Source organism: Uloborus diversus, chromosome 10, assembly GCF_026930045.1.
Source record: "Uloborus diversus isolate 005 chromosome 10, Udiv.v.3.1, whole genome shotgun sequence".
Classification (NCBI taxonomy): domain Eukaryota; kingdom Metazoa; phylum Arthropoda; class Arachnida; order Araneae; family Uloboridae; genus Uloborus; species Uloborus diversus.
This window is the reverse complement of record NC_072740.1, coordinates 55104712-55117590: the sequence shown is the minus strand read 5'-3', so window position 1 is coordinate 55117590 and position 12879 is coordinate 55104712. Positions and strand designations below refer to the sequence as shown.

The window sequence follows — 12879 nt, the reverse complement described above, 5'->3', positions numbered from 1 at the left end:
TCTTTGTTTGAGGTTGACATTGCGAAAAAGTTGTTTTTTTATTTTAGTGATTTGAGATTTTCCCCTCCAGCAGTTCTACAAATGCAAAGTAACTGGTTTCAACTAGCTTTACTTGTCATGTGGAAGGTTACTAAAAATATTATGTTGTGAATTTCACCTTTCCAACTGTAATTAATGTGCAATTTAGGTGTTTTCATTTACCCCATAAGTCCTGTACTCTGGGGTAAATGGAGACAGCTGAGTTTTTCATACTTCCAATTTTTTTAGAAGATTAAACTGCGAGGTAAATTACACTTCTTTGTGTAATTTACATAAATCATAACATAATTTAAGTTTTTTGTATTCTTTTTAAGTGATGTCAGATTACTTAATTTGGGGAGTTGCGTGCTACCTACGGGCCACAGATTGAGTATTATTGGTGTAGAGCAGCTTAAACTTCTTAACTGATTATGGATAGTACAATTATCAACCTTCATCATCCTCATAGGGCAACAAAATGGGTATTTTCATTTACCCTGTAGTCTAAGGGGTAAAAAGAGACGTGATTTCATTCGCTAAAAAAGTTTTGAAATCAATTTTTCTCTCATCCAGCTACTCTCAGAGAGTGAGAAATCTTGGACACAATGCAAAAAATTTTATCTCTCGCTTCATCCAATTGAAAGGGAAGGATCTAAAGCTGAAACATTAAAACTCTGTTTCGCCTCACGCCAACTGACCCTGAGATTCGTCCGAAGACGGATGCCAAAAATTTTGAGGTTGAATGTAACTGGCTTAAGGGGGTCCGGGACACATTTTGAAATTTTTTTTATTATATACTTTAGAGTTTTGAAATTTTTTGCACTGATTCACCATTTATTTAATAAGAAAAATCATAACTTAAATATGAAAAAAAATTTTTTTTATATAAATTTAATTAGTTTAAAAAAAATGGGGTTGCTTTAAATTGCTATAACTCAAAATATTTTTGATCAATTCTCATTTTTTTAAAATAAATTACGCACAAATATCTAAGCTTTAATTTTTATTCGGCGATTTAAAAAGTATTGATTTAGTAAAAAAAATAAAAAATATTTGAAGAAAAATTTCGAAAAATTCGAAGATACTTTAAAAAAAAAAAATCCTAACTTTTGCAGTAAACGTTTTTTTTTTCAAATTCGCCGAATAAAAATTAAAGTAAACTGTTGAAAAAGATATGCTCCAAGTTTCATTACTTTATCTTTATCGGTTCCTGAATTATAAGAGTTTGAATGCAAGAAATCGGGAAAAATTGCATCAGGGAGAAAAACGCGTTTAAAGTTTTAAAGTTAAGTACACATTAGTTAGGTGCATGCAACAAAAATAATTATATCTTTCATTCTAATCAAGATAGAAACAAGATTCAAACGTCATTTTAAGCAGAAAAAAAGGAGTAATTTTTTACATAAAAAAAATGCAAAATTTGACGATTTTTGTGTCCCGGACCCCCTTAAATGTGGCAAACAAATGCCTTGCCGTTTTGCTCACTTCTAAACGTTAATTTCAATGTCTTCAAACGTCTTTTTCAGGCTTTCAGTCGCCGGAAAGGCAAAGACGAACGCATGATAGAGATGACTTACCTTCCTCCAGTGTTAAAGAAAGTAGGTATGGCCGTGAGGATGTTCTGCCGAAAAGCCCAGAGAAAAACATGCCATTTAGGGAGTACCATTTAGAGGATTTTACATTTCTGAAAGTACTTGGAAAAGGTAGCTTTGGAAAGGTTTGTTCATGACTCCTTATAATCCTTATATTTAATTTTATTTACTCTCATGTTCCCCTTTTAACCCTCCACAACTCGGGTCACGATGAATGACGTGAGAACTCGCGCATAAAAATTTTTCTTCCACATATTTTTCTGAAAAAAAATAAATAAATAAATAAATAGAATAAAATGGTTTTTAGTTGACGATATTTCATTTATTATTTATTCCAAAGATCAAATGTTACGCCAAATGGTAATATTTGATTGGAAAGTTTCTCTTCTTAGAATATTTTGCTCTTGGTGTGAGTTCTTGGGGGTTATAATGAAATATTCTGGCGAGTTCAAAAATAAATATTACTAATCAAATTTTAGCTGACGTTTGTACGCAAGATGTGCGTATTAAAAGAAAAAAAAACATTTTTAATTACTTGTATATTTAGTAGAGTGCGCCCCAAAAGTTTAGAGACAATAACGTTTTTAAGTTTTACTTGTAAAAAGAGGAAGTAACAATTTCAAAACAATTTAGAGTAATGAAAAATATCAATATAATAATAATACTTTGTAAAAATTATGTTACACAGTCACAGACTTTGTGATAAAAACTGAAACTTTAATTTTATTGTCCCAAAAGTTTATAGAAAACTCATTTTCCTTTTAATATTAAAATTTTTTGGCCGTTTTTTCTAAGAACTTTAAAATCGTGAATAAACATACTTCAAATAAGAGTTTAGAGTAACTTCTGATTTTAAAAAAATTACGTTCAATTTGCAGCCTAAGACCTCAAACTGTTGCAAATTGTCACCCATTAACATATAGATCTATAGATCTCTAGCTAATACCCCCCCCCCCCCCCAGAAGTTTTCTATTGTGTTTAGGACTTAAGGCTGGCCTGTCTAGAAGAGTAACTTGGTTTAGTTTAGTTTCAACTCTAAACCACTGCATTGTAGAGTTAGACACGTGAATGGAGCAATTGCTTTGTTGGGATATGCATTGGTCCTCACCTAGCTTTTCTAAATGAAAGTAACTACTTCAAAGCGTTCTCAGATAATCTTCGGAACGTTGACGAAGTTTCAAAAAAGCTGTATCAGATGTGGAAAAAATTCTCCTCACGCTATGAGTGAACCTCCATCTTGTTGTCTGCAGAAAAAAGTTCGATGTTCCTTGAGCATTTCTTGCTAGTAATATGCCCAGCCACATAAGTTAAATTTCTTTTTAACACGCTTTTATTAGCTTCACTTGTATGTTTGTGAGTAACTCTCCTTTGGACTAAGAGCTAGTGGCTTATTACTGTTTGTATATTCCACAACTTTATGAGCGTTCGTAGCTGAGCGGTCTAAAGCGCGGGTCTTCGCTGACGTCAACCTCCGCGAATCATTGGGCGTGCGTTCTAATCCTATCTACACCGAAAATAAATTTATAATCTTGCAACTCAATTTTCGCCCACTTTTTGTGATCGGATTCTTTTAAAATTTGGAATGCAACCTCAGACCCGATGACAATGCAATATTCTGTAATCAAATTAATTTATCAACGATAAGTTATTAGTTTATTCTAATTAACACGCTTTTATTAGCTTAAGTTGTATGCTTGTATGTCCAACTTTTCTTTGGACAAATAGCCAATGGCTTATTAGAATTACTTACAACGTACAAATCAGAGCTGTGGAGTGTAACAACGTTTGCACATGAATTTACCAGGAAGCCTTCAAAATGTCTGATGCAAATAATGCAATAGAATACTAAGATACATTCCATTATAAAAAATAATAGTTTAAAAAAACTAAAAAAACACGCTTTAGTAGCAAAATGAACTAAAAAGTTAAAAATAATCTTTAGATGACAAGTATATAAAGTAATTGACCAAACACTTAATTTTACTGTAATAAAAAAAGTGTAGGGGCTGCCTATTTACATTTTTGCATGGATAACAAGTGGGAGAAATTTAAGACAACTGATAAGAAGCCCCCCACGCTTTTTTTCTATTACAGTAAAATTAAGTGTTTGGTCAATTACTTTATATACTTGTCATCCAAAGATTATTTTAAACTTTTTAGTTCATTTTGCTACTAAAGCGTGTTTTTTTAGTTTTTTAAACTATTGTTTTATTATCACTAAAAAGAACAAAAGAACGCTTAACCATTCATTGGTCCGATTCATGTGATTTCGGGACCACTGAGCACGAGCATTTTTATGCTGTTTTGTGAACTTCCGCGAACGTCGTATTTTGCGATAACCAAGAAATGCACTTGCCTGCAGCCGTTGTTGTAACGTTGATTTCGACACTGAAACGCTTACTTCTTTGCAAACTGACCGTGTAGACACAGGTCCTGGGTTCAGAGTAATCCTAAAATCTCTCTCTTGTCGTTTAGTTGTTTTCTTTGGCCTTTCTGAACGAAAGTTTGCGTCAAATCTATTATCTTTTGACAAAATGCGATAAATACCAACCCTATTACATCAAATTTGGTCCATCCGCGAGCTTTCCAACGACGTATTTGCAAAATATCCTTTTTAGAGACTGCACATAGCGAGACATCTTGGAAATAGTGCAGAAAACATCGACTGTTATATATTTTTGGGACAAAATTTTTTTAAATTAGATCTATGACTGGTAAAAGTTGCTTTAGCGTTTTATTATTTTTATGTCATCATTATTTCTTTGCATAATTTATTCCGTCTCGCTTACTCGTTTAGTTACTCGTGATTTCAAAAAAAAAAAAAAAAAAATGTTGTCGATAAACCTTAAGATTAATTTAAGACCCTTGTCACACTTTATGAGCGTTTGTTTTTGCAACTGCACTTTTTGACTCAAGAGGTTCTTTTGATTACCTTGTTTGCTTTTAAATGCAGCATTCTTATTTAAATGAAAGATTTAAAAGTAACAAACAGATTAATCCAAGTAAACACGCCCAATATCAGAAAAAATTGTATTGTTATTGCAATTTTTAACATTAGTGACAACTAAGATGGCCAAAATTTCATAAAAATGACCGTTTTCTGTCTGTCGATATCGCTGCCAATGATGGACAAAATGTTCTGCAAATTGATATTTTTGGGTATATGATGAAAACCCCCATGATAACATGTGGGTTTCACCACCACATGTTCAATAGCAATTTTTTGAAAAGAATATGTTACCATGGAGGAACAATTATTGGGTTTATGTTCGTGGAAATGACCCATATCCTATTGTTTAGATTCAAAAACATTTCTTGATATACTTGCTTAATGCATCTTATAGTCGTGAATCGCGCCGATCAATCCAGACTTTTCAAGATCAATCTTCCTCAGCTAGTGATGCAACTTAGTTTATGATGTCTGCCCTATAACATAGCTGGGTAAACTCGTGCATAGCCTTAGTGCAGTTGTACTCTGGTACTCTGAACTCTGCTTTAACCCTTAAGCAGTCGCGTATTGGTCTATTCCCGTCCCGTTATCATATATTTCGCTCTATCCCACCACCCCTTTTGATAACAGGGCCCACCTGAATAGCTGACCTTGAGTAACTCCCTCAACCCTTACACAGAAATAATTCTGAGAATGTCTTTCGGTATTTCAAGGTTGCACAGCTTTCGGAAATGTAGGTTTTTAGACCATTACTGCAACCTAGTTACAGTTACTTTCTTTCAGCGTACGCTGTAAGTATTGTTCTTCATTACATACTTCTGTTAGCTGAAGCAAACACTAACAGAAATCATTCAAAATTATTTTTCGTCCCACGGATCGCTAGGGCGAGGAAAACACCGAAACGGAGCACTAATGTACTATAAAGAGACGCGCTGATTTGCTTTTAAGTCATATTTCTAAATGAACTCGTCCAAGATCAGACATTTTGTTATCAGAGCCATACCTTAGATTGATTTACAGCTTTAACAATTGGAACTTCTTCGTCAAATTTAAAATATTGATTTTCCACCGTTGATTATTTTGGTGTCGATAAAACATTTTCATCTTTTCAGAAAGACATTTTCTTTTGTACTTCCAATCCAGCCAAAAATTCCGAGCTCTAAATAACTAAAAGTCTATCAAACACTTAACATGATCGAGCACATGAATGGGAAGTCGTATCTTTTTACGTGTGACATGCTATTGTCTTCTGAACAATGCGAAGTTAAAGTAAGCAAAAGCAGTCTGTTCCTGTCGAAAGGAAGATAACGCCAGACTTTCTAATTAGTGAATTGCACTAACTTTGTTTACAATTAGGATGTTCTTCTATTCATTGTAGCAATGCAAAATATCCGCGCATAGCAGCAAATTGCTAAGTTAGTTAATGTAGGGGGGAAAAAGTGTATACAAGATCATATTAGTTTTGGCATACGCTTTTCGTTTAGAGAAGCTTAAAGTGCTGATTTTGATTTGAGATGCTTAAAGTAATGACTTTAATTGAATATACTTAAAGTGCACCCAGGGGCGCCCCGGACAATTTTTTTTTGGGACGACGGAAATTCTCAATTTTCCGAAAAAATTTCGTCGGACGATGATAATTTTGCCGAATAAGAAACTTTTTAGAAGGTCATTGACCTCCCATTAATGCGATCCTGAGTGCACCATTCATTTCCAGCTAATTCAACTTTTTAAAATTAAGGAACAAAATTTTGCTTTTTAATCTGAAACTTTGTCGAGTTAGATATTGAAATTACTGGATCAAGGAAAAAAAAAATTCGTATGAGTAAAACAATTATTCGATGCATTGTACTCATGCTTGCTTTATCTGAGCAGTACCGAAAAATTTTCAAACTTCCAGGCTTATTCATCAGGGTTAACTTTAACCATTTAAGGACCACTATGGGACATATACCTTAACCCCCAACACGAATAGTGTAAAAATGAAAAAAGTTAAAATAATTAACAATCAAAAAAACATCTTGAGACAGATTTTCGACTAAAAAATTATTTGCCCTCGTTTACCCGTTATCGAGATATAAGGACTTAAAAGTCTCCCGAAATTTTAAGAAAAGCACTAAATTTAAAGATTTGGTGAGAAATTGTTAGCGCAATTTCACCACCGTCTAAATCCATCTACAAGTCATGTGAATCATGTGTTCTGATTAAAACTTGCTAAACTTGGTGACTTTTCTTAAAACTTCGTCTTACTTTAAGATTTCATATTTGGTAACGAGGACACTTGGACAAATAATTTATGCGTCCAGAAACATGTTTTACAATGTTCTTTACCTTGCTAGTTATTCGATTTTTTTTTTTTTTTCATGATTACACTAGCGTGTGGTTTCCTGGTCAAGTTTATTTTATACATTATCGAATACAGTGGCTGCCGCCTATGTGAATCACGTCTGTTCTAAACAGTTTTGATTCCATAATGCGGCTAATTTACTAGAGCGTGATTTTGTTCTGTTTTTGACGATTTGATTCATTAAAGCGGCTGATTCAATTAACCATTGATTTAATTAACCGGCGTCCACTGTACAAATAATTTATAACCTGTATTTTTTCCTTTCAATGAGGCATCAGAATCTTCATTTTTGCAGTTAAAAAAAAGGGGGTTATTGCTTAAAAACTTTTTTTTTTCTTTGTTTGTTTGTTTGTTTTTTTTTTTTTTTTTTTTTGAAAACAACGCAAATTTCAATATTCTACTTCAGAATTTGTCATTTAATATTTAAATTTTATTCTTTTGTTTACGAAAAATATCAGCCACAAACCACAAATGTAGGTTATCTTTCCCTTGATATAAACTTTCATTTGTTACAAATAGGTGACTGATTGTAGTCAGTAAAAATTTAGCAAGTCACGGATTTTAAAATTCTTCCACAGTCAAAGCTCAGAGCACGTGGGATTTAGTTAATAGTTAATATATTTTCTATCTCTATCTTGTTGCTATAACACATTTGATGAGTAATAGTTAATTTGAGGTTAGTTCAGAAAGCTCTATTTCTCTCTTTTCTTTTTTTAATTTTTATATTTTCTTTTATGTTCAAAGTATATGGTAGAAAATACTGGATTCGTTAAAACTTTCGAATATTTTTCAGATTTACACGTTTTAAGGAGCACTGAGCAAATGTTGCTCGTTTTTGCAAAATCTCTGTGTGGGTGAAAACTTTTCGTAAGTACGCTAACGTAAAATTCAGTACTCCAATAGACTATGGTGAAAAATAGCGCAGATCAAGTTTTGGCACCAATCACTCCTTTGTATTATACCCAAAAAGAAAGAAAACTTCAGATTTTCACAAAAATTAGTTTGTAGATGAACCCTGATGGGAACTTGGGCTGAATAGGTTTTGGAGTTATCACTCGCGGAGGAGAGTCGGGTAAGCGTGACTAATATACTTCAATCAAAAATTAATTTCAGTGCAAAGATTTAGAAAACGTTGTTTTCAGTCGAATCTCGTTAACGCAAAATAGCTTTAGTACTTGAAATATCGTTTTACATGAAATACTTGTTATGTTACTTGAGTTAACAATCGCTTAACAATTTATCGAATAAGATGTAATCCGGTTAACATGAAATAATTATCATGGTCCCGTGAATTTCGTGTTGACGAGGTGCACTAATGGACCGTGATAAAAACAGGTGCTGATTAAATTTTAATGCCAGTCGCTCCAAGGAAGATTTGCGTAGTTGACTTATTGCTCATTTGCGTTGAGCATGACACTTGTAAAGAGCGAAATAAAAATTGACAAACTTACGAATCCTGATAGGGACTAAATTGTTCTGATTACTTTTGGCGACATTCGTGCCATGAAGGGGGATCGCAATTTAACGGTTTTTACTTTGAATGTTCGTCGTAACCGGATTTACTAATTAGAAAATCTATTATCATAAATTAAATTAAAACAGAAAGAAAATGATCCAGTTTTTGAGAAACAACAATTAATTGCACAAAAATACGAAACTGTTTGTCATCCTGTCGCCTAGAACTAGAAACAAGCATCTGGTATATTTTGCGTTCAAAAAACTTGATTAGTTCTAGAAGAAAATAAGTCATTGTGTCTGCAGATTCAATAATGACAGTGGGATCCCATCTGAGTATTTGTTAAAGAAAAGTTGAATGCCAAGGACGGGTTCTAAATCGGGAGCTGGTTGCAAAGTGATTAGGGATATATTTAACTCCATGGATTTCCAAGGAACGAAACGACTCCCCAACTCGTTATCTCCCGGAAAATGGATAGCTTGATGCGTTTGTTTTGGATAATTCTCATTCATTTTCTGCAGCTTTAAATCATGCTCTATTCTCTTTTAATCTCCAAGCATTAAGATTGTACCGAAGACATCCTTTTGCTACAGCTCCTATTGCCATAGGTTCTAATTTTATTAAAGCGGCGTTTTTTTTTTTTTTCTTTTCTTTCTTTACTTAAGATTTTATGGCGTGGATCGTTTAAAAAAAACTTTTTAGTTGTGCGTTCCTTTAAACAATATGCAAACAAAATATTATGTTGAGGTATGATTTAGAGTTTAGAAGATACGCGTTTGAAGGGATCACTTGATTTAATTTTTGAAAGGAATGACATTTGTTTCGATTTTAGATCAAGAACTGAAATCAAAGATTACTAGGATAAAAAATGTAACCTTCTGCGTTCGAGACCTATTTTGTTCACTTTTCAATTTTGAGCTCAAATTGATTCAGTTTGAGCTCAAATTTCATTTCCGCAAGCACAGTAGATTATGAGAATGTACCGTTTCAGTTGGAGAAATCAAGTGGTCGGAAGTAACGCTCTACAAGTAGCGAAACGCTAGTCGTTACATATTTTCCTAGTTTGTAGTATAACACGCTACATTTTTTTTTTTTAAGTAGTGCAGTTTGTAGTGGGATCCCAAAAATATTATTTGTACTGATTTCCAATATCTGGAAACTATTTTTAATTATAATTTAGTAAATAAACTAGGCTCAAACGATACTTAATATAGCCATGAATAATACTTTAATTTGTCACTTTTTTTTTTTGTCTATAACGTAACCATATTCTCGAAAGCGCATGTATGTTCATGATCTAAATTAATGAAAATAATAATTAATAAAATCTATGTTATTGTAATGGCACGAACAACGAAGGAATATATTTTGCTCTGGAACTCTCGATGTATATTACTTCTTATAGGAAATCAAACAACTTTAAATACTTAACAAAATCACAAATACAGTAGCCACCGCTTATATGAATCACGTTTGTTCCAAACAGTTTTGATTCCATAAAACGGCTGATTCAATAAAACGGCTAATTCAATACAGATGGATTATGTTCTGCTTTTGACAATTTGATTAATTAAAACGGTTGATTCAATTAACCGGCGTCCACTGTATTTGATAAATTTCTGGGACTTCTTGAAATAAATGTTCACTTTCGTAAAAAAAGTAAAACGTTGAGGGTTGAAAAAAATCGTAAAAAATGATTTAGAATGACAAATTGGCTCTAGAAAGAAAAAAAGAAAAACATGAGAAGACATTTCTCAATAGTTTTCTATGATTGAGTGAGCTAATTTATTATTCTTTATATATATATATATATATATATATATATATATATATATATATATATATATATATATATATATATATATATATATATATATATATATATATATTATATATATATATATATTATATATATATAATAATATTATATTATATTATATATATATATATATATATATATTATATGTATATATATAATATATATATTATATATATATTATATATATATATATATATATATATATTATATATATGTATATATATATATATATATATATTATATATATATATATATATATATATATTATATATATATTATATATATATATATATATATATATATATATATATATATATATATATATATATATACATTAGGGTGTCCCAAAAAAATGAAAGTCGTTTTTTTTAAACGCATACCCTCTTATTTTTTTCCTTTTACATCAAAACCGTTGTAAAAAAAATTTCATGCAATTTGAAGCACGGTAACCCGTGTCGACTTGCGCCTAAAGGCCTAAACGTGCAAATAGTACGTGTATTCATAAGCAAGCGAACGCTGGCGATGCGATACTTTGCGAAGCTCAAAACAGCTGTAAATAGTACACAGAAAACAAATGAAAACAGAAAAAACATATGTTAGAGAGGGGGGGGGGGCTTATCCGTGGCAATTTGCAAACCGCCAAACGTGTCAGTACGAATACATTCTGGTCAGCGAGCGCAATATAGTCGTTCCATAGGGAACGAAACATGGCACTGGAGTTGCGAAGTTCGAAAAAGGAGATATTTTTAATAGGAGTCGTAAAACACCAAATTACAGGTTTGAAACTTCCCTCTAACGGACAAGTTCTGTTTGTTTTGTTTTATAACATTCGAGAAGTAAATTTAACCATCAGTGAAAGTGCAAATCTCGCTATTCGGGAATGCATCATCTTTTGGGAAAAGGCACGCATTCCCACCAAATCGTTGCCAAATCGTGTGAATAAACTTAAAAACCTGTATCAAATTTGGAGAGACTTTCAAAAAAATGCAAAACAAAAAACTGCAAGAAGTATTCAGACAGCGCCAATAAGAATTTGAGAGTAATTTAAACAATTTATTCAGTATTGCACATGCTGATGCACTACGGTTAATCACAATGGAGGAAGATGGGATTTTCTTGCAAGTCCAAAGAGAGAACGGCCGACGTGGTCACTTTAGGTAAAAGGTAGATAAAAAACTGGCCTACAAAGACGAAAGGGCTCGACTTTGAGCTGTCAAAAAAGAAAACAGGCGCATGAAATACGATACCGCTTCAACATCCTCGGAATTGTATGAACCTGTACAAGAAAATGCCTCTTCGAGCTCTAGTGAAAATATTAATTCAGAAGAATTCCCTGAAACATATAAAGCAGTACCTGGAACAAGTTTATCAGAACCTGGAACAAGTATATTAGAACCTGGAACAAGAATTATCAGAACCTGGAACAAGTAAATATGTAATGAGGAGCGATTTTATTACTCTGAAGTCAGTTGATGCATTGGACAGGTGTCCAAGTATACGAGATTATGTGTTTATTCTTGAAGCTACTATTGACGCACTTGGGTGTAACATTGATGAATTTCCCGTAGGTATCTTCAATTCAAAGAATTCGAACTGAAAAGCGGAAGGAGCACGAGGAAAGAATAAAATTGGTTTTCAGTACGAGGTACCAACACGTAGTGAATTTACCTTGGGATATGAAAATGTTGCCTGCTTTGAGTGCTCAAAAATCAAAAGAATATCGCTTATCTATAGTTATTTCATAAGGATGTGAGAAACAACTCATTGCTGAGTCTAAACTGGATAATTCTACAGGAAAAGAACAAAAACAGGCTGTTTGAAAGGTAGTTTTTAGATTGGAATCTCGAAGACAAAGTTCAAAACTCTTTGTTGTGATACTACAGCTTCCAAAACAGGTCCTTTAAGTGGTTCTTGCGCTATTCTTGAGCAAATATTTGATAGAAAAATGCTTTCCTTTGCTTGCCGCCATCATATATAAGAACTGATCTATCCCCACTAAAATACAGTGCTATGGAGGAGCTACGGAGTTGTTCCGAATTGTACCCCAACTTGGAAAATTTACTTGACTTTTTACCGTGCTCAACTCACTAATATTACGGTCAGGGATAACTATAAAGAGTTGATAGAACTGCCTATCATATTTTTAAGTGGAGATACAGAAAATAAATTTAAAATAAGACCACCGGGAGCCATGCACCAAGCTCGATGGGCGGCTCGAGCGATTTACTCCCTAAAACCATTACTATTTAGTTCACAACTAAAATTAGATACGAAGGAAAATGAAACATTGTTTAATGTCTGCTTGTTTGTAGTAGCAGTATACGTGAAACCATGGCTTCAATGCATTTTGGCAGTCAAAGCACCCAACAAAGATTTGTGCTTTTTGAAAAAGTGTACGAAAATGTGGACCCAATTATCTCAAAAGCTGCTCTACCAAAATTCATCCAGCTTTTATGGTATGGTCAATAATATTTCATTCTTTGATGTGAAAAAGACTGTCTCAATGTTTAGAGCCGTAAACGATGCAGCTGAAAAAGAGGTAAAAAATGATGCAGGACTTTCATGGTTTGCTTACAGCTGATGAGGAACAAAAACAATTTGTGTTACGTTGCGTTCAAGAGCACCAGAAGCTCTATCCTGACTGCAAAAAGCAAACATTGAAATAAAAATATGTACAGTAATGTTTCTTGTAGTCTAATA

At 32.9% G+C, this 12879-nt stretch overlaps 1 protein-coding gene across 1 annotated transcript in view; it reads left to right on the top strand.

The window, feature by feature from the left end:
* Nucleotides 1-12879, top strand: part of LOC129231853 (putative protein kinase C delta type homolog) — a 176576-nt gene that overhangs the window by 106973 nt on the left and 56724 nt on the right. Inside the window, exon 8 of the mRNA XM_054866235.1 lies at nucleotides 1545-1735. Within this exon, the coding sequence (XP_054722210.1) occupies nucleotides 1545-1735 (191 nt within the window). The remainder of the gene's footprint in view (nucleotides 1-1544; nucleotides 1736-12879) is intronic.